The sequence below is a fragment of the Tachypleus tridentatus genome, chromosome 2 (assembly GCF_004210375.1).
Source record: "Tachypleus tridentatus isolate NWPU-2018 chromosome 2, ASM421037v1, whole genome shotgun sequence".
NCBI classification, from domain to species: Eukaryota; Metazoa; Arthropoda; class Merostomata; order Xiphosura; family Limulidae; genus Tachypleus; species Tachypleus tridentatus.
In genome coordinates this window covers 76,527,085-76,552,792 of record NC_134826.1, presented here as the reverse complement: position 1 = coordinate 76,552,792, position 25,708 = coordinate 76,527,085, and the positions used below count along the sequence as shown (strand labels likewise).

Below are 25,708 nucleotides of genomic sequence, written 5' to 3'. Positions count from 1 at the left end.
ATTGACTAATATTAATGCTGAGAACGAAGAGAAACAAAGCATAAAGCTATACCACTATAATGTTTGTGAAATTAAAATAGGAATCCATATTCTTCTAACAAAAAAATAAATTTACCTTTGGTTCTATTTCTTTAAAGTGTAAAATCCTAGGGTATGAAATTTGGAATATCAGTATCAAACTTGGGGCAAATGTTATCATTGTATTTTAAGCAAGCCAATCCCTTCTGAGGATTCAAGAAATGCATGATAGCAGAGAAGATCTTTCTTGGAGAAATAACACCAATTTTATATCACTATCTACTTTTGACTGGCCAAAAATGTAGTGATATTCAGAAACAATGATTTGTTAACTTTGAAGCTACCACCTTTTGTAAAATCCAAAAATTAAAATAATTCACATAATGGTGTCATAATTTATTGAGTGAAAACAAAAATTTCAAAAACAGTACTGTAAAATCATGTCATAATTTTAAGACTTCTTTTTCAGATGCACATTCTGTGTCACAGCATCTAGTTTATTAATCAAACAAAAATTAGAGTAACATAACTGTTGAAAACATGTTCTTTCTACTTAAGTATGAGTAAACAAAGTAAAACAAAATTAACCAGCCAATTGTTCATTATGCCTGTACTTCTAATATTGTCATAGTCACTCTTTCAGAATATTTCACAACTGTTTCATCATGGGATGTCTATAACATAACAATCATATGAAGTAACATAGAAAATAAATACCGTAATCAACAATTGAAAATAACATTGAGAAATTATCATTTGCAGTGTAATATTTTAGTATATACATGTATTGAGTTATAGGGATGTTTGTTAAAATGAATAAAATAACTATTAATACAAGATATGTTGACATTGTACATACTTCATGTAATCAAATGTTTCATATTTATATAATACATTCTTTACCATATCATATCACAATTAGCATGATTAGAATTCACTGTCACCACTACTAGACAGATTAAGGTCACCATCTTTTTCCTTTTGTAGTTGGTTTTAACATGTATGAGCATTTAATGCTCTTACCCATGCAAGTGCAAATGGGCAGTGTACAAGATCTACAGCAGTTATAAGATGACAGCTGCAGTACAGTTTCTGGTGCAGGAGAACCACTTATCCAGGTGATGGCAAGAGTTTCATCAGACCATTCCTGTGCCTTGAACAAATCATGTCCAACAGGATCAGAAACATCTGATTTTACCAATCAGTGGTTATAGCAAAATAACCATACTGCTAGCCTGACTGGTCAACATATTTGCAGACACTTTCTGCAAGGTAAAAGTTGAAACTATTTCTTCCTTCTTACTGCAGAATAAACTGTAGTGTTATCTATACTTTCATAAAATGCATATGTGAAGATTTCTAAGGTTTTCATAACAGGTTGAAGTAGGCTCCCACACTTCTCTGAGTTTCACCCCTCCACAGAAGATTGATTCCAGCAATTTTACCCCTGCCAGTGAAACTACCAACACTGTCACAACCCATAGAATCCTAAGCTCTAAAAATTGCTTTACATACATCAGGGTCTCAATACCAACAAAGCATATATGTTTCTGATACAATGGAGCTTGAATATTGGAACTGAAGGCTAAACATAAAAGAAATTCATCTTCATTCAACTTTGTGCTGTATGGAATAATAAGCTAGCCCCAGTTTCTTCAGGAGTAGATTCAAGCTTTGTAACTTCATTGTTACATTCTTTTGTGGTTCAGTTGCACTTATGTTTACATGTTACTAACAGATGTTCCTGCAAAAAAGCTGCTGATCTAGACTGCATCTATTTATGAACAAGAAACTCAATCAAATTGGTCTTGTTACCAATGCTGGCTAGATACTTTCTCCATTTACAGACAAATGGACTGAAAGGGATTGATTTGAAATGCACACTTGAATTGGCACCTCTATTGCTCCTCTTTGTTGGTTGGTTGGTTTAGTGTTTCATAGCATAAAGCAACTAGACTATCTGCAAACATCTCGTCAAAAGTTAAAATTATTAAAATTCATAAAAGAAAATTTAAGTAAAACAAAAAGTTTAATTTTTGAATTAAAAATATAAATAGCATTAAATCCAATTTTTACATCTAGTTATAGCAGTAAGACAAAAACCACAGTAATACAAGTTGTAAAGGACTTTCTGTAGCATAACTGTAATTATCATAACTTGCCAGGATAACTAACAGATAAGTTAAAAAATCAGTGTTAAAAAACCACAGTAATACAAGTTGTAAAGGACTTTCTGTAGCATAACTGTAATTATCATAACTTGCCAGGATAACTAACAGATAAGTTAAAAAATCAGTGTTAAAAAACCACAGTAATACAAGTTGTAAAGGACTTTCTGTAGCATAACTGTAATTATCATAACTTGCCAGGATAACTAACAGATAAGTTAAAAAATCAGTGTTAAAAAACCACAGTAATACAAGTTGTAAAGGATTTTCTGTAGCATAACTGTAATTATCATAACTTGCCAGGATAACTAACAGATAAGTTAAAAAATCAGTGTTAGTTACCTGAAGTTGGCATTTCCAGTCATAGTTGAGTTATAAGGTTATGGCCATTTTCAGAAAGTAATACAAGTTTTAAAAGACTTGTAGGAAAATTGTATCAAGGCAGCTATTTTTATTTATATGTAGGCAAATTGGGTGAAGAGCTCTTCCATTTACGACCATGTCTTTTTTCTTTATTGTCTCTATTCCAGGGAGGTCTATTGACCTACATGGATCCTGCCCTGGGTCAATTGGGCAGGTCTTTGTTGTTGGAAGAGGATTCCAGCAAATGAGGATGTGAACGAATAAACATTTTGCATCTTGCGGTGGGAGAAAATGTACCCGAGGAAATGACCATACCCAGAACCAAAAGGAAGTGGATCTTGGGGTTTGCTGGAATGTATGTTAGGGATAGAGATGGGTGTTGACATTGATCCATCAACTTTTTTAACCATAGAAGTCAAAAGACTTTTCATTTGGTTTGAGAACAATTCTTTTGGAGGCACAGAGAGATCCATCTGCACTCCCACTGTAGTAATGGACAAACACCTTTAAGCCTTAGGGTAAGTAATGTTTTGAATCATCTTCAAACACTGCACCTCTTTTTCTTTGAACAATTTAGGGCAAGAATAAAAGTAGGACAGGTAGGAGTCATTGCAACTGATGCAACAAGGGTCCATTTCACACTCACAGGCATCATGGTCCTTGCCACTGCAACAAGTACACGTCAAGGATCCATGATATGATGTCTTCGAGTGACCGAACCCACTGACACTGGAAACGTTTGAGAGGGTTTGGAATTTATGGTCATATTTTGCAATTTAGATGGTGGCAGGTGGACACAGTGATGTAAATGTTAGAATAAGGACATTGGTTGGCATCATAATTTCCTCTTTGTGAGTGGAGATACACCTCACTGCAGAAACTCCTTGGGTGGAGAAACCAGCGAGAATCTCTGACTCTGGGATGTTCTTCAAACCCCTTTCAAAAATAACTCCTCCTGACAAATTCAAAGTAGCATGAGATGTAACCTCAATAGGTATATCCCCAATTGCCTTTGAATGCAAGAGAAGTTCGCTGTGTTGAGATATGGATGTTTTCACCAATATGTCACCAGAGAGAAGCTTTATGACTAACTATGGAGAACCAGCAAATCCCTCTAGTCCCCTCTGAATGAAAAAGGGAAACATTTGCCCTAGAAGTTTGTCTGAAAGAGAATGTAGAATAAGAAAATAAGGTACAGGTGTTAGAGATGTTGAAGATTGCTGCTCAGAATCTTCAAGACATGATCGTTTACCTATGGACTGTTTTTTTCACAGTTATTTTTGGAGGATCCACAATAAAAAAATTTTTTTCATGCCCACCCACCATAGAGTCCTATGACAGGATGCACTACAATGCAAAACAAGGACACTGCAGCAACGCCAGGGTTTTATGAGCACTATACCCAAACACCAGCATCAGATACAATGCCCACAACACCTACTGAGAACATCCAACACTGGTACTTAATTGACCCTAGCCCAAGTGGGCCAGCCGACTGACCCTATGGTAGCCACTCCAAGGCCTCCCGTCTACAGGAAATTTAAGGGCAAAGAGGTGTGTTAAGGTTAGACCCCTCAACCACCAGGATCCTCTCCTGCCCTTCATGGGTCACCATGCACGGCAAATACGTGGGTGAATGTTCAGATCCCAGTTGAGGTAAACTGAAAGAACAGAACCTTCTGTCAAAGGTGCCCTCACCACATACAGAAATCCACACTGAGGGGGAACCTCTTTGTAGCACTCATGCTCTCTGCATGATAAACATCAAACACTATATTGACTCTTCTGTTCTGGTTACCATCTTTTAAGGCTAAAGCAAGAACAGATTAAGCAATTTGACCAAAAGTTGTTTGATCACCTTTGATTTTCTAAGGCAATGGCATGCTATTGATGGTTGAGGTATTTTCTGTTGCAACTTCCTTGCTAATATGAATCCACTAGCTTTCCATGGTTGCCCCTAATGTGTAGCCAATGAACAGGGTAGAAGACTAAACAGGTGACATAGCAAACTCCTTCCTTGCTCATGAAATCAATACTGTTTAAATGAACAGTTTCTTGACAGCTTCCAGAATGACTGAAAAATTGCTTGTTAATATTCAGCAACTGACAACTAGAAGAATGCAAGTCATACACATGACAAGATAATACACTCAGTATCATTGAAATACAAAAATATTTTCACTCATATTGCTTTCCATTTACAAAGAAATATCTATTTCGTAATCACGAGAGAAAAAAAAATGCAATCCTGTTTTTTATGTCAAAGACACTTACAGAACATGTCTTTGTATGCTAATGTGCTATACTAATTTGACAACTGAGGGATATATGGTAAAATGGATTTCTTTCTTCTTTTCTTTTTTTTGCAGAAAGCTCTCATATTCATATTGTTGATATGTATTTATAATCTCAAAAGGTTTCCAAAAAAGAAAAACAAAAAACAATGAGAGCATTTTCCCCAATTTTGATACTGAAAAAGTGTATGGTTCATAGACATTTGAATTACAAAGATCTGCATGTGTTTATTCATATACACTCTTCTGCCCATTCAAGAGTTTTCAGATTTAACTCAAGTTTTCAAAAACAAATTTATACTTTAGCTTAAAACAAAATAATATTCATTAATTTTCAAATATAATTATTGAAACTAACTTTTTTGTGGCATTTTCATAATTAGATATTCTAAAAACAGTGAAATGGAGTTTATTATTAACTGCATTTGTTCAGTTGATTTTTAGTATTCAAATATCAATGTATGTATACTCCCCACTTTATTATAATACTAACAGAAAAAAATCAAACTACAAATTTGTATTTTACATTAATGCACTGAAATATTTTTTGCAATTAAAAGATAATCATGCATTAATTATTACTTTAAACAAAATATATTCATTTTATACATGCAAAAAACAGATAAATGCTAAACCTTTAAAAACAGGAATTCAATTAAAATAAATGACAGAGTAGCCAAATAGGTCAATAATGAATTCAAGACAAGTCATTTGTTTTAGCCTGCAATACAATGCACAATAAAAGTTACAAACTCTCACTGTTAACCTAAAGATGACCAAAGGAGGACACACTGTTCTCTACTTTATTTTAATTAGTTTTAATATCTATACCAGCTGTCTTTAAGACACACTTTACTTCAAGCAGGTTTCCTGTCATCATGAATAAAAGATCACATACAATACAGTCTTAACTAAATTTATTTAGCTTCCATGTTAAACACAGATTAAAAAAAAACAAAACTAAAGAAATAAGTAACACCATTCAACCAGATTAGTCTTCTGTTTAAACTTACACAACCTGGAAACAACAGAGCAAAACTTTACTGCAATAAAGGTTACTTTTTTGAAGCACAAGGCAAAACATCTTGATATATATATAAAAAAATATTTATACAGAGGATTTGTTGAAGAACACTGTCATTATTTAAGCAAGTCCTGTCTTATCATTCATAATAAAAGAATGGTAGTTTCCTACATGTGAAGAAATGTACTAACAGTTCATATAAATAAGATTTACTTCAAGAATGACTCTTAGCCCTTTCATTTTACACTGAGTCAAGAGATTTATAAACACACAGTAAACATGTTATTACCTAAATAGAAAACTTACTTGTAAATTATAATAATAAGAAATAGTGATAATATAATGAGTTTGGGCTATATTTTTGTAATATCACACAAAATGAACAAATTATGAGCAATGTAGATGCTTAACCATTCATCTAATTATGAAGAAATTAACACACAAAATAACTCACTTTCAGCCGAAATCCAAGAGTTATTCTATAATATGGACTAAGAGAAATAAAAAACTACCATTTCAATAGCATAATCATACAGAAGACGATCTGCAGCTATGTTGCAGGAAGTAGGATCTACTCCGGTAGCCTGAAGAATGCCAGAGCTGCTAAGTGATTTACACATGTTTAGACAGTAATGGAAACGCTCCTTCATTGTATGAAGAACTAGAAAAGAAACCAACAGATATATTTCAGAGTATAGTAATGCCAAACAGCAAGATACAGTGACTAAATAATGTGGTACTTAACACAATATGATTATCAAACAATATGATATTTGTAACAGATTTACTGTTGTACATTTATTTTAGTGCATAAACTTGTTTCTGTATAGTTATTTTTTTTCATGTAATGTTCATTCTTGACTGTACTGCACAAGTTCTGCCTGTTCTCAAAATTTATAGAAGATCCTCGAGCATAAGAATCAACAATATACTAGTTGTGTATGTAACACCAATGATTGACAGCACTGTTACCAAGCAAATTTTGGTGAATGTTCTAGTGTCTCACATGATTTGTATAAAAGGTAGCTAGTGAGAGACAGAAGAACAGTATTACTGGTCAGCTACAGTCAGCGTGCTATAAGCCTAGAAAGCTATAATTGTGATTAACACCTATTAACTGGAAAACTATAGAATTTGACCAGAAACGTTTACAGATTTTGAACATTACAGACCGTTCATCTTCAGCAAGTTACTTCAGACATTAGAATTTCTATGAAGAGATTAAATATCATCATTGGTAAACATCAGCAGTGTGAGATCAATAAAATATCTTTAAATATTTAAATTATGATGGTACTGAAATGATATGGCATTAAGCAAGATATGGTGGTTAAATGATATGATACTTAGCAGGAAGGTATAGTGTTTAAATTGTATAGGATTTAACTAAATATGGTGATTACACAATGAGGTACTTTGCAAGGTATAGAGCTTAAATTATATAGTATTTAACAAGATATGGTGATTAAGTGATGTGGTTTTTAACAAGGTGAGTAAATGATGTTCTATTTAATGTGATAAAACCACTACTAAGGATTACATCTAAATTGCAACTAAGACAAAACAAATATTGAGAATGAATCTAATGAATTATCTAGCAAGATATTTCAGGATAATATAAAACCACCAGGCTTTGCTTTGCTCACCTAATCAAGAACATAATTATATTTATTTTTTTCTGCAGTATAATAATAATAAAAGTTTCTAAGAACTCACTGCTTGCTTAATTGATTTGCTGATATTCACTTAACTCTCTTCACATGGGCTAAAAAGATTTTACCAACAATATGACCTATTTTGTACTCGCATAGAGTCTTTATAGCTTTGATACTACAAGCTGTTGATATAGTGAGAAAATCTTCACAAAATTCCAAAGTATTTCAGTAAACATTATAAGCCTTTCACACAAAAAAAATTACATTCTTAAGTGTTTTTAACAACCTAAAATAAAGGTTTGTTCATCAATGTATCAAGTATTTGTGCAAAATAATTTTCATATTAAGGTTAAGATACTTTTTGTCATTTAAAAAATCTCAAATATTTGTGTAATCTCCAAAACACCCTAAATACATTTCAAAAATATCTCATAAAACTTTATATTTCATCTGTTATTTTCTTTAGCCTAACTTTATATAAGGTTGACTAATTTGATTGACCTCATGACCACCAAAAACAACAAAAAAAATCTGAATTTCTTTTTCTTTCTAGAATGACTTCATTTGTAGTTTGAAAGTACATTCATTTATCCTAAGTAGATATAAACTTGTAATGTATACAAGTATTTATAATTTTTATTATTTTATTGCCCTTGAACCATATCTAACTACTATGTGCACAATTCTAAGTTGCACATCACTTGGAGAACGTGCAGCTCACGTGCTTGTCTCTCAAATGAATTTTTTTATATTATTAATAGTTTATTTTACCTAATGACATCCCTGTTTTCACATTTTAGTTACTTTCATAATAAATAAAGAATAAACATAAAAAACAAGAAATAAAGTACTTACTCAAGTATTTTGTTTGTTTGTTTGCAACTACTGATGACAGTTAACCAAACATTTTTTAACTAAATGTAGTAGGGCATTAAATTCTTTTTATTTAAATGATATGCCATGGAACACAGTCTAATAACATGTAAATGCAGACAACATTTTCTAACATTCATAGTTTTTCTCATTTTCTAACCATGTGACAAGAGCTATTACAAGTTCATCCAAGCTAGTTGTCATAATATCTGTGGGAACCAAAGTTGAATTAGAAGTGAAATAGACTATTCTGTGTTCAAAACACAACATTATAGAATAAGGTGATAGATGAAAACACTAACATCTGGTTACAGGTAATATATAATTAAATATAAAAGAGAACTATTAATAAATCCTGAAGGAGAAGACATGATAGTGGGTGTGGCAGGAGGGTTCTAACTTTTTATTTGATAGCTCTGTAACCAAACAAAATTGAAGACTATAAAAATTATGGTTTGTTTGAGTGAAGATGATTTGATAATGAATAATTACATTTAATTTCATACTTTTCAAGGGGTGATGGATAAAGCAAAGACAATAACTAGAGAAAATGTGTGTCACACAAGGGTAAATTCAGGATGTTGCCTTATATAATTAAGAACTTGAAATTTATTTACTATTAAAACACAGATTATTAGCTAAGATTTTATGCTACACTAATTGGTATAACAAAGTCTTACAAAACTTTGAATGCAAAACACTAAACCTCTTTGTCATGAGCAGTAAAGCATACCCAGAGCAAAAGGGTTAAACAATGTGGATAGACTATAACATTCCCACTTGTATTGAAAGATGAAACAAGCTTATTATTATATAATAACTGATATTTTTAGTTTCTGTAATACTTACCTACTGGTAAATAACTTACTAAATAGATCTACCACAAATTTATCATTTACATGAATTTTGTGTTTAAAAAACTTTGTTTCAAATTAATAATAGCTAAATTATAAATCTGAGCTTTAATGATAAAAGTGTTGTGCTAAAAGCTTGATAGTAGCTGCATGCAAAAATGACTTAAATTTACTATGTGAAGAAATTTCATATTCTCCATTGAAAGATTTATTTTGTTTGTTTGTTTTGAATTTTGCGTAAAGCTACCCAAGTGCTATCTGCACTAGCCATCCCTAATTTAGCAGTGTAAGACTAGAGGGAAGGCAGCTAGTCATTACCACTCACCGCCAACTCTTGGGCTACTCTTTTACCAATGAATAGTGGGATTGACCATCACGTTATAATGCCCCCACGGCTGAAAGGGCAAGCATGTTTGGTGTGACCTGGATTCAAACCCGCGACCCTCAGATTACAAGTTGAATGCCTTAACATGCTTGGCCCTTATTGAAAGAATGTTGAAAATATTGCTTGTTTTCAAATGTCAAACTTACCTTACAATTTAACTGCTATAATATTTTAACAACATTTTATGTATCAATATACTAAATGTTTTTTGAATAACATTTTAGACAAACCTGGTCAGTACAACACAATTTATCTTAGATTTTAACCTATTCTTATTATTTTCATTTTCTTTACAAAATAACAAGTTTGAAACTTAAAAAAAAGTGTGTACTACAAAAAGCAGAATTTTAATCTGAAAAAGAATTACTCTTTTGCACTTGTCTAGTAGAAAGACAACTTATACAAGTATATGTAACAGAGCTGCTTCAGTAATATAACCTTGTTTACAACTCTGGCCTGTCTAACATATCTTTTTGAAATATATCAAGCTAATGAAGCAGAATTACTATAATAAAATAATTAATATTAAAAGAATAACAAAAGTACATACATATATTAAATGATTTAACCAACAGTGGTAAAAGTTCCCTTACTGAGGCTCATGTTGAAGAATGAACTAACACATCTTGGTAAAATTATACTTGGCTTGGCCAGCTCAGCACATTTAGCTAAGTCCTGTACCCATAAACTAAGATAACAATGTGAAATAGTCTTTATAATAATGAAATAATAATTAAGTTATAAACAATATAATAGCTAATACTGTCAATGAAAGTAATCTTAATGAAAGAATACAGTATAACTTACTTTTGTTTCTGGAAAGTGAAAGATATTCACTGTCCCTAAAACCTGCAATGATGTAGATAACTAACCAATATTATAAATGTCTTTACTCTCAGAGTACGTTTGAATTCCTTGTTACTGTTAGTCATTCCATTATAAAATAACTGAGAAAGATTACTCTCTATAGCCATCACATACTCTTTTAGTTGTAAAAAACTTATTGTAACACTAACATTGAACTATATCCAATTAGATTGAAGAAATTAGTAAATTTCTTTCTACAGTCCACCATAGTTCAAACTATACTAATGTCTGGAACAGTACTTAGACTAAAACTATGAATCATTCCTTTAAACTTTAAGACTTGGTTATACTAAATAAGTGTAGACAGGACATATGTATATGCTCCATACTATACGCATTAAGAAGAAGGATTGATTGATTGATTGATTTAGTGTTTTATGGCACAAAGCAGCGAGGCTATCTGCACCAGACATTCAGTAAAAATGTAAAAAAAATAAAAATAAATGTAGTAATAGACATAAATGGAAATGAAGGTAAAACAAAAAAGTATAAAACCAATGTTGACACCTAGTCTACAATGTTAAGATAGAAGGCAGAGTATAAGAAGTTGTAAGGTATTTACTCTAAAAAAAAGGTAATGATTATAACCTGCCAGGAAGACTAACAGGTAAGTTCAAGAACCACCATCAGTCACCCGAAGTTGGTCTTTCCAGTCCTGGTTCCGGGTTATGTGTCATAGCAACCAGTATCAAAATGTAAAAGAATAGAAGTTTTAAAAGATACATAGCAAAATTGTAACAATGAGTAGCCAAATGTCCAGTAAAAAGATAAAGTCAAGTAAATGGAGTAAAATTTGTAAAAGTAAATGAAGGTAAAAATAAAACAGCAATTAAAACAGAAAATGGTGTAAAAAACCAATGGTGACATCCAGTCTTCAAAGTTGTAAAATATTTACTCTAGCAAAATGGTAATGATCATAACTCGCCAGGAAGACTAACAGGTAAGTTCAAGAACCACCGTCAATCACCTGAAGTTGGCCTTTCCAGTCCTGGTTCCGGGTTATGTGTCATAGCAGCTATTATCAAAATGTAAAAGAATAAAAGTTTTAAAAGACACTCTGCAAAATGGTAATAATGAGTAGCCAAATGTCCAGTAAAAAGATAAAAGTCAAGTAAATGGAGTAAAATTTGTAAAAGTAATTGAAGATAAAAGCAAAGTTGTAAAATAAAGCGGCAATTAAAACAGATCAAATGGCGGGTTATGTGTCATAGCAGCTATTATCAAAATGTAAAGAATAAAAGTTTTAAAAAACCAATGTTGACATCCAGTCAACAAAGTTGTGTAAAGGACTACCTCTAGCAGAATGGTAATGATCATAACCCGCCAGGAAGACTAACAGGTAAGTATAAAAACCACCGTCAGTCACCTGAAGTTGGTCTTTCCAGTCCTGGTTCCGGGTTACGAGTCAATATGGCCAGTACTAAAAAGTTAACTAGTAAAAGTGTGAAATGATATGCAGCAAAAGTAAAATAACAACTCGCCAGGACGACTAACGAGTAGTTCAAACGGATAGTTCAAACAGTAGCGTTAGTCACCTTAAGTTGGCCTTTCCAGTCCTGGTGTCGAGTTATTTAATGTTCTGGCCATTGTCCAATGTCAAATTGAAGGAGAGAGATTAAAACTGTAAAAAGGAACCACAATTAAAAGGTGTAATGAATAAATATGGAACACTTAAATGAGATTAAAAGATTAATGGCCATTAAAAATTAAAAACATTATCAAGGTGGACAGAGTCACCATCACCAATAACTCTGTCCAATGTTACAGACTGACCCTGGGAAAAAATATGTTTAAAATACTGCCGTCGTTGAGAATTGTAACGATGGCAAGAAAGTAAAACGTGGCTGATAATGATTTGAGTGTTACACAAACTACACATTGGTGCATCAGTTCCAGATAAAAGAAAATGATGAGTTAAAAAAACTGTGACCAATGCGTAGCCTAGTGAGAACAACTTCCTCCTTCCGAACTTTACGGAAGCTAGATGGCCAAAGTCCAATTTTGGGTTTGATTTGAAAAAGTTTGTTGTCCCGTTGCTCACTCCAAGTGGACTGCCAGCTGGCACGGAGCCGAGCCTTGAAGACAACACCATAGTCCATGTACGGAATAGGCATAGGAGTGATGGTGCTGAAGCAGATATATTTAGCTGCCATGTCTGCAAGCTCGTTCCCGCGAATACCAACATGGCCTGGTATCCAGAAAAACTGGATTGAAGTAGCTGCTAATGAGAAATGGGCCAGTCGGTTTCCGAATATCAGCGAGAATAGGATGTGAGCTAACGTGTAGCAATTCCAAGGCAAGTATAGAACTAAGCAAATCAGTATAAATAGTGCAGTTGGAGTACTGCTCGCTGCAATATGATCCAGGGCAAGAGATATGGCATACAGTTCAGCAGTAAACACAGAAGCTGTAGAAGGGATTCTGCGAGCAACTACTGACACATAGCAAACCATAGCAGAGCCCACTGAATTACTTGATTTGGAACCATCTGTACAAATGGGAACTGAATGATTGTTTGAAAGATATTCATTGAATAAAAGACGGTACTTCCAATCTGGAGTATCTGCCTTTTTTAGGTGACTGAAAGAAAGGTCACATTTGGGGGCTGTAATAAGCCATGGTGGGATGGGCCAACCTGTGGAATCTGCAATGTTATCCAAGGACAGACCCAATTCATCCAATTGTGCCCAGATGCGAAGGCCAAACAGAGCAATGACAGATCGTCTGTTCTGAAAAAGTACTGCCCACCGAGGAAGGAAAACACATTTCCAGGTGGGATGCTTTGGTAAGGAATGAAGTTTCGAAGTATATTGTAAAGATAGTTGCAAACGGCGAAGATGTAAAGAAGGTTCATGAGATTCAATGTATATACTTTGAACTGGAGAGGTACGGAAAGCCCCAGTGCAGAGTCGAACTCCTTGGTGATGAATGGGGTCCAGCAACTTTAAGGCCGAGGGTATGGCAGAGCCATAGACCATTGATCCATAATCGAGTTTCGATCTAATAAGAGCATGATATACCTTTAACATTGAAAAGTGATCTGACCCCCCAACTGGTAGAAGAGAGAACACGGAGGATGTTCAGTGCTCTTGTGCATTTGACCCAAAGCTGCTTTAAGTGTGGTATAAAGGTCAGTTTACGATCAAAGATAAGCCCCAAGAACTTGGTCTCCAAAACCACTGGCAGCAAAACTTCACCGATATGAAGTTCAAGATCAGGGTGAATACCACGTCGATGGCAAAAGTGCATGCATACAGTTTTGGAGAGAGAGAAATTAAAGCCGTTCGCCAGAGTCCACTTCCGTACACAATTGAGGGCGGTTTGTAGTTGCCGCTCAATATATCTCATGTTTGACGACTGACATGAGATGTGAAAGTCGTCGACTTTCAGCCCATTCGCAACAGTGAGAGGGAGTTGTTCAGTGATGGCATTTATCTTTATACTGAAGATTGTAACACTTAATACACAGCCTTGAGGGACTCCAAGTTCCTGTACAAAAGAACGGGAAAGTGTCGAACCCACACGAACTTGGAATCTCTTGTCCATTAAAAATTTTTTAATAAACATGGGTAGATGGCTACGTAACCCATATGTATGGAGGTCTCACAAAACGCCATACCTCCATGTTGTGTCGTAAGCCTTCTCTATGTCAAAGAATATTGATACAAGATGTTGGCGGTTGATAAAGGCTTCTCTGATAGATGTTTTAAGATGAATTAGGTGGTCTGTGGTGGAGTGCTGTCGACGGAACCCACACTGGGTGGGCGAGAGGAGGTTGTTTGATTCAAGGAACCAAACTAGACAAGCATTAACCATCCTGTCTGATGTTTTACAGAGACAGCTCGTCAAAGCAATTGGACGGTAGTTTGAAGGAATCTTGGGATCTTTCCCTGGCTTAGAGAAAGGTAAAATAATAGCCTGGCACCAGGCATCAGGAAAAACATTCTCCTGCCAGATCCAGTTGAAAACAATCAGAAGGACATCAAGAGAAGCAGGAGATAGATGGTGCAGCATATCATAATGAATATCATCAGGTCCAACAGACGTACTGGCAGACCGATGAAGGGCCATTTTTAGTTCCACCAGGGTAAAGGGACAATTATAGTAAAAGAAACAGTCAGTTCGAAAGGAAAGAGGTGATCGCTCTGCCTGAGTCTTGATGGCCAAAAAGGTGGAGGAACAAGCAGAAGTGCTAGATACTTGGCAAAAGCTTTCACCTAGAGTGTTAGCGATGTTCCAAACAGCAGTCACCTCCTGACCATCAGAGAGTGAGATCGAGAGGGGGACAGAATTGTAGTGCCCATTAACCTTTCGAATCCTGTCCCATATGATCTTGGAACTGGTGGTAGAAGATATGCTGGTTGTGAACTTAATCCAATATTCCTTCTGGCTTTGACGTCTTACCCACCTAGCATGTGCACGGGCCCGTTGGAAAGCAACCCGGTTTGAAAGTGTGGGATATCTATGAAAAGTATCCCAGGCCCGCTTTTGAGCCTTCCATGCTAAGTGGCAAGCAGGATTCCACCACGGACGAGGATATTGTGGAAAACGTGTCGAGGTTTTAGGAATACACTGAGCAGCTGCATGTGTAATACAGTCAGTTACTGCTGCTACACAGTCGTCTATTGATGGCTGATTTATGATGGCAGGATCAAGTTCTGCGAGAGCAGTGAAAGTGGACCAGTCTGCCTGATCCAAGGGTATGTTGAGTGACAAAGACAGGGTGGGCACGTGTTGATCAACCAACAGTGCCACCCCTCCATGTACTCGACCATCACACAACCTGTCATTTCTGTGCAGAGAAAACTGCCGAATGGAGACAGTATCAGCAGTTTTGAGAAATGTTTCTTGTAAAGAAAGACAAACAGGATGGTAGGAAGCAATCAGCATTTTGATATCATCCAGATTAGAACGTAAACCTCAACAGTTCCATTGTATCAAGGTGGCCATTTTTAAGAACGGGTAGGTGAAGTGGCTGGAGAACCCTTCGGTTTACGGCCACGTCTTTTTTCTTTACTGTCTTTAGTTTGAGGAGGTCTATCAACCTCCATGGATCCTGCCCTGGGTCGGGTGGGCAGGTTTTTGTTATTGGAAGGGGAATCCAGTGACTAAGGACGCGAACGAATAATTGTTTTGTCTCTTGTGGTGGGAGAAAAAGATGTATCAGAAGAAATGACTGTATTTGAAACTAAAGGACGTGGATCTTGAGGTTTGTTGGAAGGCATGGGAGGAACAGAGATGGGTGTGGAAGTCGATTCATCAACCTTTTTAACCACGGAGGTCAAAAGGCTTTTCATTTGTTTTGAAAATGATTCTCTTGGAGGCACAGAGAGATCTGTCTGCACTCCCACTGTAGTTGTGGAATGAAGTGCAGCAGCATATGTCCGAGATGGAATTGTGGACAGCAATTTCCGAGGCTCAGGATAACCAATGTTATGTGTCGTTTTCAAACGCTGCACCTCTTTTTCCTCCAACCATTTTGGGCAAGAATGAAAGTAAGAGGGGTGAGAACCATTGCAGTTTACGCAATGTGGGTTCATGTCACAATCATAGGCATCGTGGTCCTTGCCTCAACAACGAGCACATGTCAGGGAACCACGACAAGATGTCTTTGAGAGGCCGAATCTCTGACATTGGAAACATCGAAGAGGGTTTGGTACGTATGGCCGAACGCTGCAAATGAGATAACCTGCCTTGCTGGTGGCAGGTGCACGTGGTGAAGTAAATGTTAAAACGAGGGTATTTGTTGGCAGTGTAACTCCATCTTTGCAGTGGAGATGCCTCACTGCAGAAACTCCTTGAGTGGAGAGACCAGCGAGAATCTCTGACTGGGAACATTCTTCAAATCCCTTTCAACAATAACTCGTGAAGAATTCAAGGTAGCATGGGGTGTAACCTCAATAGGTATATCCCCAATTGCCTTTGAATTCAAGAGGAGTTCACTGTGTTGGGATGTGGATGTTTCAACCAATATGTCACCAGATCGAAGTTTCTTTACTGACTTTGGAGAGCCAGCAAGTCTCTCTAGTCCCTTTTGAATAAAAAAAGGGGACATTTGCCCTAAAGGTTTTCTGAAAGAGAATGTAATATAAGAAAATGAGGAATGCGTGTGTTACTGATGTTGAAGATTGCTGTTCTGAGTATTCAAGACGTGGTCGCTTACCCATTGACTGTTTTTTTACAATTTTATTTAAAGTTTTTGGAGGATCCATAGGAAAAAAAAAAATTTCGGTACCCACTGACCCCACCCACCATGGAGCCCTACGAGGGGACGCACTACAATGTCATGCAAGGGCAATGCAGCAATGCCAGGGTTTTGTGAGCACTATACCCAAACACCAGCATCAGGCACAATGTCCACAACTCCCGTTGAGAACTTCCAACACTGGTACTTGGTTGACTCTAGCCCAAGCGAACCAGCCGATTGACCCAAGGGGGGCCACCCAAAGGCCGCTCGTCTACAGGAATTCGAGGCCAAAGTGGTGTGTTAGTGTTGGACCCCTCAACCACCAGGATCCTCTCCTCCCCTTCACGGGTCGCCACGCACAGCAAACACGTGGGTGGATGTTTAGATCCCAGAGAAGGTAACCAGATAGAACAGAACCTTCCCTGGGAGGTCCCCTCACCACGTACAGGAATCCCCACCGAGGGGAAGAAGAAGGAAAGTTTGCATTAATAATGCTGTATTAAGATTCAGAAAAGGAAGCAACAAGTTTCTCTACACATCAAAGTAATTAGGGTAAGCTAATATAAGTTAATTCTTCCTGTAACTCGCACATCTTTATTCAGCATGATACAGCAATAACTTCTGTGCACTAAAGCATATACTTACTAAGCACGAGAACCAACTCTACTTACACTAGTTCTGTCTATACATAATATAACTTTATTCAGCACAATAAAACAACTTCTATATGTTAAATCAGATTATAAAACACAACTTTAATGAGCATGAGAACCAACTCCACTTACACTAATTCTGATTACAAAAACATAACATTACACAGCATGACAGAGTTAACTCAATGTATACTGATTCACATTATTAAAGAGAATTTTTGTGGAGCACTAATTCTGACAATAAATCACATGAATTTATGCAGCATGAAAGAAAATCAGCTTCTGTACATTAGTTATAATTACAGATACAAGTAACTTCACAGAGCTGGAAATCAAATTCCTGTACACTGTTCTGACTACAGAAACAGGTAATTATACTGAACATGAGAACAAATTAATTATGCTTGTAGAAACAGGTAACTGAATTATGCATGACAAATAAACTCCTATACATTAATACTGACATTATACATTCAAGCAATTCAGCATGACAAGATGTTTAGTATTCTCTCTCTACACTTACAATACACACACACACACACACACTCTTCCTAAATGCATATTGTACAAAATAAGGCTATTTTATTCACTATGAAAAATGTTCTTACTTGTACTAGAGGATTAGCATTAATAATTATAGCTTGTCAATATTGGGTGTGATGTACTTCATTCTTGGTTAGAATTTGGTTAGAAAATTGATTTTACAAAACTTATTACTGTAATACTTTAACTCTTCTAGTATGGGGTTGGTCTGTGAGACAGTTTTGTTTTGAATTTTGTGCAAAGCTACACGAGAGCTATCTGTGCTAGCTGTCTCTTATTTAGCAGTGTAAGACAAGAGGGAAGGCAGCTAGTTATCATCACCCACTACCAACTCTTGAGCCACTCTTTTACCAATGAATAGTGGAATTGACCATCACATTATAACACCCCCACTGCTGAAAGGGTGAGCATGTTTGGTTTGATGAGGATCCAAACCTACGACCCTTGGATTAAGAGTCGAGTGCCTTAACCACTTAGCCATCCTGGGATGCCTGTGGGACAGACCTCGTAACCATTTTGTGCTTGTTATAATTTCCATTCTATTACTTTTAAATTAGTGAGCATATGTTCATGAAATTTGACAATTAGTAAACACTACAAGGTTATCATACACAAAATATCAGTTGTTTGTTTTTAAATATTAAGTCTTTGGGTTCATTAAGCAATGTTTTTCTCATACCATTTTTCTTTTTTTCATGTTACTTGTCAGACATGCAAAGTAACTTTTATTTTAAGATTAAAAATATTTTTGTGCATAAGACGATTTTCAAATTTCACATATGAAATCTTCATTACATCCAGATAGTTTTATCATAGATTTAAGAAAAATATACATTTTATTGTTAATTTCACCAACAAATCTCAGTATGGGTTCAGTCGATTTGACTGATCTTGAAAGCACCATATAAAATTAGGAATTGGATATAAATTATGCCTTTTTCATTCTCTAATTGGCACAGATAGCCTAGTTGCTTTGCACCATAAAACACTAAACTAACCAACCAGCCATTCTGGAATCACTATAGATTATAAAACAAAAACATGAAATATTTAGACTAAATATCATAACATTATACATATTTATTAAATTTTATTATATACTCACCTTTCAACTATGCCTGGCTAACAATCCTGAAGTGACAATGACATGGCAAACATGCACTCATGTTACCATATCCAATAATATAAAGCTGTTAACAAACTGAGCTATCTTGGCTGTATTTGTGTGGACTAGTATTTTCTAAAGTACACTCAAATTTCAAATATTATAAATTGTAAATGTGTGTATATTATCAGTATTTACAAACAGACTCTCAAACTTGTTTTTCGTAAGATGTGGAACATTAAATAATGAACACAATTATCTCTCCCAGTTACAACCTTTGTTCTCATTGCTGCTTGTCTTTGCTTGTTAGCCTTAAGAAATTTCACATATGGAGGAAATGAAACAAAATTCTCTTTCAGATTTTATATATACACATGAATAACCAAGAAATAGATTTCACTGATAGCACAAAATCCCATTATAATTTATCTACATTTGAATTAAAAAAATACAAAATCAGAAAAAGACTAGACTCAACAACTTGAATGTTTGTCTTGAAAGAAAGAGAGACACTAATGTTTGACATTTACTGAGAAAATCACTAAGACATTCTAAGCTTCCAAATGGTTATTCAAATGTAAAATATAGAAGTAGGTATATATAAGGATCATTTCCAAAAATGTAAAAAGGTGAACAGGGTCAAATGTTTGATTTGCTGAACATAGTGATAGCTGAGCAAATAGAAAAGATAAAAAGGTTTTTATTTTATATTATAGCTTGTCAATATTGGTAATTTGAGTTCCTAATTTGTACAAAAAATTGTAAATTTTACATCACAAACGTCCTAATTTAAAAAAACACTGCATTCAACATACCATGTGATACACAAAAATAGATGCTTAGGATTTGTTTATTCAATATTTGCTTTCAAATTAAGAAAGTAAATAATGTATAACATGAAAACTTCAATTATAATCTACAGTTTTATACCAATCTTAAGCAGATAAATTCATAAAATAGTAGTACACTAAAATTTTGAATACAAGTCAACAAGATGACAGCCTTTGACACACCTGGAAAGGGTTAAGTATAAGGTGAGCAAATTTGACCCATCTTGAAAGTGTGAAACCATACAAACTATAACTCTAAATTTACTAAGAGTATTTTCTTGATATTTGGCAATCTTATAGTAAATATTCCATTTGTTGTATATCAAAAATCAGATTTTCAAATAAAGGATTGTCTGTGAATTTACAAAGCCTTTTACCGAGTCATCACAAGTGGAAGGCAGTTTTCTTGCTAAGAATAAAAATACTTTTCATATTTAATTTGCCTAATTTACAGAAACTCCTAAATGAATATCAAAAGTTATATTTTTTGTTTAGCAAAGCTATATTTTATGCTACTTTCTATAATCCAAGCTGTAGTGAAATCATCAATTTACAGTGAAATGAAACATGAAATAAGAATTAATAATACCCCTTTCTGCTTCATCATTTTCAATTTAATTATCTTTACAATTTAAATTGTTAACCTTTTCACATTTATATTTAATTAATATAGTTTTATTGCCAAACCTTGCTTCAAAGAGGCTGTTTATTACTTCACAAAAAGCAATAAATCATAGCACAAGACCCATATCCACTCCTCCACTTCAATCTAAAGTAAACAAACCAATAATGTTACACAAAGTGAGATTGAATTCCTAAGTTCATGAAATATTAAATTTTTATTATCCAAGTTTATAAATTTTATATTTGAGTGAATTTTGTTATAAAATATATAAAAATAAATAAAAATGTACTTAAAGAAACAAGAAATTTGGAATTAAGTGTTGAAGCCCATTTATACTTAGATGTCATTCTTCAGCAATCATTCTCGTTTCTCATTATGTTGGTTGCCTACAAAAATATATCGATGAAGCTTTAAAATATGCATCTTAAAACACAAAAAATATATCAAACATCAGAAAAGAATTTTCCTGATGTGCAATAACTTGACTGGCTTTCTAACTACCATATTTTCCTTACAATAAGTTGCACCTTTATGATAATTGTAGGGCTGATGTATAAGTACAAGTCACATCCTTGTGATCTTAAAAAGTTCATTCTATTGTTATATAATACATATTTTTATTACTTTTTATGGATACATTATTATACTCAATGTTTTTGCTGTTTCACATAAATAAAGAAAGAACCATTACAATTTATGTATGTTCCCTTTACTTCAAAGTACATTTCCCATTTGTGACATGACAAAGATACTGGCTGTATAATGCCAGTTATATATATCATGTAGTTTTGTGGTGCATACATTTATGAGAAAACCCAAATTTGTGAATTACCCTGACCTTTGAAATGATTTACTACCATATAAAATAACCCGTTGCTGCTGCATTTTGTTTACGTCTGCCATTTTTCACAGGTAAGTGACACTTCAACTGATGTATGAATAAAAATAAATTTGCCTTAAAAGCTTGTTTTTTTATTTTGCCTGAAAATTTAACTTATTTACCCAATAAGCTTTTTTTATATAATATTTCCCATTAAAGATTGAGTCATTATAAATGTCTGGCTCCTGATAACAAACTAAGTGACACACATCATACTGGTAAGCTGTGTTCCCTCTCAGCTGCATGTCTGCACAACTGTCCATTACGTGCCATGCACTTATCCAGAAATAAGCCATGTACACCCTGAGTGACAGTGTTTATAACAGTGGATAGGATTGTTTCACCTGTTATCTGTTTATTGTAATAAATATTCAATGTTATTTTACATTTTATTTCTATTATTAAAATGGTGATGACTAAAGAAAGTAACATGAACAATCACTGCACCATAGTAAAAGTCATAAATATGTCACATAAAATACTTTGGGAGAAAAAACAGTGTCTTTTACAATGGAAGATACATATAGACTACTAGGAGTAATGACTTTACTTAACACACATCAAGCTTTTATTCCAAACTACCATCTTTAACTGCCAAATATAAACAAACAGTTTTAAAATTTTGATACACTACAATATTCTTTTTCCATTGCTTATGAAACATGACCATAAATTGACATGAAATCCATGAAAATACTATAGGGGCTTTTCCAATGGATTTTACAAATGTATTGACACCTCAGAAATTAAAATTTATATTTTATATTCTTTCTTGTCATTATATTAAGTTTGGTTGTGTTTCCTGTTGTTCGTAAGCTTCAGCACTGTATTTTTGATGCTGGAAAATTGTAAGAAGAACAATTTATTACTTCGAAACACAGATTCTTTATTCACCTGGACAAAAAGTTGTTCTTCCTCTAATAAATTATTCTTTACCTTACGTTTAGAAAACAACTTGTAAAAAAGTACTTACCTGATCTTGTTGAAAATGTAAAAGACACTTAACATGCTGTGATTGAAAACTAATAATATTCATTTTATAATTACCAGCAAACTTTCCATCCTACTAAATAAAAAAAAAACTTACTACAAAATGAAACAAAAATCATCCATTTTTCTGAAGGTAGAAAAACAATCAGCACTAATTTTGGTGGCTCAATACTTTTATTTTTGACATGAAAAGAATATTTTGGTTTTATAGTCATATAAAATAACTATACAATGAAAGCTTTATTGCTAATACTTCTTCCCTATAGTGGAACTTTAAAAGCAGTAAATTACCATAATGAACCTGTGGTGACGGTTTCAAACGGTCACTATGAACTTCTTGACGAGACAGCTGCAATGAAGATGACAACAGTTGAAGTGCCCGCATGTATAACACCAGTTGTTCTGCTCGTCTGTATCCTTCACTTACAGGGGGAACTTCTCCCTCAGACTTCTGAAGAAAAGTCTCCACATCAAATTGCATTCTCATAATGTTACTTTAATTAGAAAGTCATTATTTAGATCATATTTACCATGGAAGAAACAAAGTAACTCTGTCCTATAATAGTCTTATATTAAAAAAAACACACTATTTTGTAGGTATTTCTAAATCCCATGGTTCTTAGAAATTGTAATTATTTCACTAATTACTAAGTTATTTACACTGATAAATAACTCCATATCCATACATCTAAACATTGGTTTGTATCTCTATAATCATATATTCATACTTTAGTGGATATACCATGAAATCCTCATAATTAAATTTTTAATATACAATTAAGCCTTATAATTTTATGTTTGAACATAAAGATATCATAAAAACTACATACACATCTTTAATTTCTGCATGTATCAATTAATCTATTATGAACAACTTTTCAATATCTAAGTGTCAAATTATCAAATATTATTTCAGCAAAATATGTATTATTAAACTTTATGCAGCCCACATGCACCAAATAGGATATGTTTTTACCTGTACTTTCAATGCAGAGTCACTGAGAGATCCTGCTGGTGTGCCTTTAGACTTAGCAAGTTCAAGAATACAAATAGGATATGTTTTTACCTGTACTTTCAATGCAGAGTCACTGAGAGATCCTGCTGGTGTGCCTTTAGACTTAGCAAGTTCAAGAATACAGTTTACCAGTGCCAAAACAAAGTTCAGTTTTGCTAAAGTCTCATTATGTTCTTTCTGAAACAAAAGAATATACACATAATCCTCATTATTAAGTCTTTAAAGAGTTAAGTTACACATATAAACACACATTATGTAGTTTTATGATGAATATTTTGTTTGGATAGTGTGAATGCATGTGTTAAAGGTTCTGGATCATAGGTATTACTGATTAGGGTTGGAACTTATTTTCTCAAATATGATAAATATTTGTAAATTTAAAAAATACTTGAAAATATTAGCTATAAAAGTAAGATTGTAACTCTGGTACACAGCAGTACAAAGTTTTATGTTTGTTTGTAATTGAGCACAAAACTACATAAATGACTATGTTGTTCTGCCCACCACAGGCATTAAAATTCAGCTTCTAGTGTTTAAGTCCACAGATTTACTACTGTGCAAATGTGAGACATCTATGAAGTGAAAGTTATTTGTTTTTCTTGATTTGATTTTCTTGTTAAAAAGCCAAAAAGTTTCTATTTTTTGTCATCAATTGTGATTACAAATATGACATATAATTTTTGGTTATAAATTTTACGTATTTCATAAATAAATTAGGTGAAAATAAATACATTTTATAGAGGTAAAGTGTCCTTAAGCCAATAACTGTGCAAAGTTTGGTAAACATTTTACAAATAATTGAATAATGATTACTCAGTCCATTTCCATCTCTGTAAATGTAATTTATACACATTAATATTACATAATCAATTTGACTTTTGTTTTTGAGTGAATATTTTAATGGTAATGTAATACCATGGTACACTATTTTCTGAAGTGCTTGTTCTACCATTAAACATCCATCTCATGGTAGGTTGTAAATACTGAACTTAAAAATTTAGAAAGAGAAATAAACTAGTATAACAAAGTAAACAATGTTAAACCAAACAAATATTTTAATTTAGGCAAATTTAGTTTTACTAGACTATACCTATAAATACCAAACAAATTTTGCAATGTCATTAAGAGTTTAAGTGAGCATAAAATTATATTTAATAAAGAGGAAAACTTCCCAATCAAACACACTTAACCTTCTCCCTAAGAGCATTTTTTCTGTGTATCACAAAGTTTTATTGAGTTGCATCCAAAATTTACTGAAACTACTTTGCATGAAAACATAGCTAATAGCCTATATTAATAATTAAGGAGAAAGCATTTTCTAGCAATCCCTACTGCCTGCACATTAATGAAGGTTGAGCTTGTACAAATAACAATAAACATTTTGTAAATGTAAAATGGTGTAGGGATGGCAATGTCAATGAAAATCAGAATATAAGGATAATACAGCTTTATGTAGATCATTGTTACATAACTTTCAATATTAAGTTTAATGTTACACTGTAAAATGCACAAGTAAATTACAGTTACAATGTCAGGAAATTTAACTAACCTACTAGCAAGAACTAGTAACAATCAAGACCTGTTTTCACTTAATTTAATTTTCCTTGTACTTAAGTCTTAGGCTTAGTCACATCACACTGACACCTATTCAGACATGACCATGATATCATGATAAACAAACTGCATAAAACTTAGAAGTACACAACTTTCAACTGCAGTTATATTAAAGTCAAATATGCATTACTTTCTGTGTGCTATTGTTCTGTGTTCTTCAGTGCATTATATAACTAAATAAAAAATTTAGTGCAGTAGCATCATTAGTATAAAAATGTAGGTTTAAGTTTTCTCAAAAGTCGACCAAAAAAAGTAAAAAAAAAAAAGACGACGACCCAGGTAAGTACACTGTCTTGTTTTTCATGTGTATTCTTTATTTATTACTATAAAGTATCTGAAACATCAGAATTAGATATGCTATTTATGCTTACAGTAGGTAAACTAATAAACAACAATAATAAATTTTTAACCATGTATGCTCACATACAGCACTTGCATTACATAATTCAATACTGAATTGTGAGCTACACATTTCATAAGTTATTTACTATTTTTGTGGTGTAAAAATTCACTGAACATGATTCAAAGGACAATAAAAGTTTTATGTTACAATAAAGTCATTTTATAAAGAAAAAAGCAATTCAGATTTATTTCACTTTTTTGTGGTTGCAAGGTTGGTCAAACTGACCAGCTTTGTGTAGAGTCAGAGTAAAGAAAACAACAGATAGGATATAGTTTTACTGCAAAAAAAGTGTGGAATTTATTCAAAACGTTTTAGAGATTATGCAAATAACATCTGACAATTTTCAGATGAAGAAAAGTATT

The 25,708-nt window shown here is 33.7% G+C and overlaps 1 protein-coding gene across 4 annotated transcripts in view; it reads right to left on the bottom strand.

Annotated features, from left to right (window-relative positions):
- The window catches only part of LOC143244275 (serine/threonine-protein kinase unc-51-like), a 144,169-nt gene that overhangs the window by 18,798 nt on the left and 99,663 nt on the right, over window positions 1-25,708 (bottom strand). For 2 of the 4 annotated variants that reach the window (XM_076488632.1, XM_076488631.1), the window contains exons 20-22: window positions 23,381-23,506; window positions 22,606-22,765; window positions 6,380-6,528 (exon numbers count right to left, since the gene is read on the bottom strand). In XM_076488632.1, coding sequence (XP_076344747.1) covers window positions 6,380-6,528; window positions 22,606-22,765; window positions 23,381-23,506 — 435 coding nt within the window. Of the gene's footprint in view, window positions 1-6,379; window positions 6,529-20,506; window positions 20,589-21,965; window positions 22,163-22,605; window positions 22,766-23,380; window positions 23,507-25,708 lie in introns of those variants that run through there. The other 2 variants (XR_013025006.1, XM_076488633.1) reach the window with 2 other exon arrangements.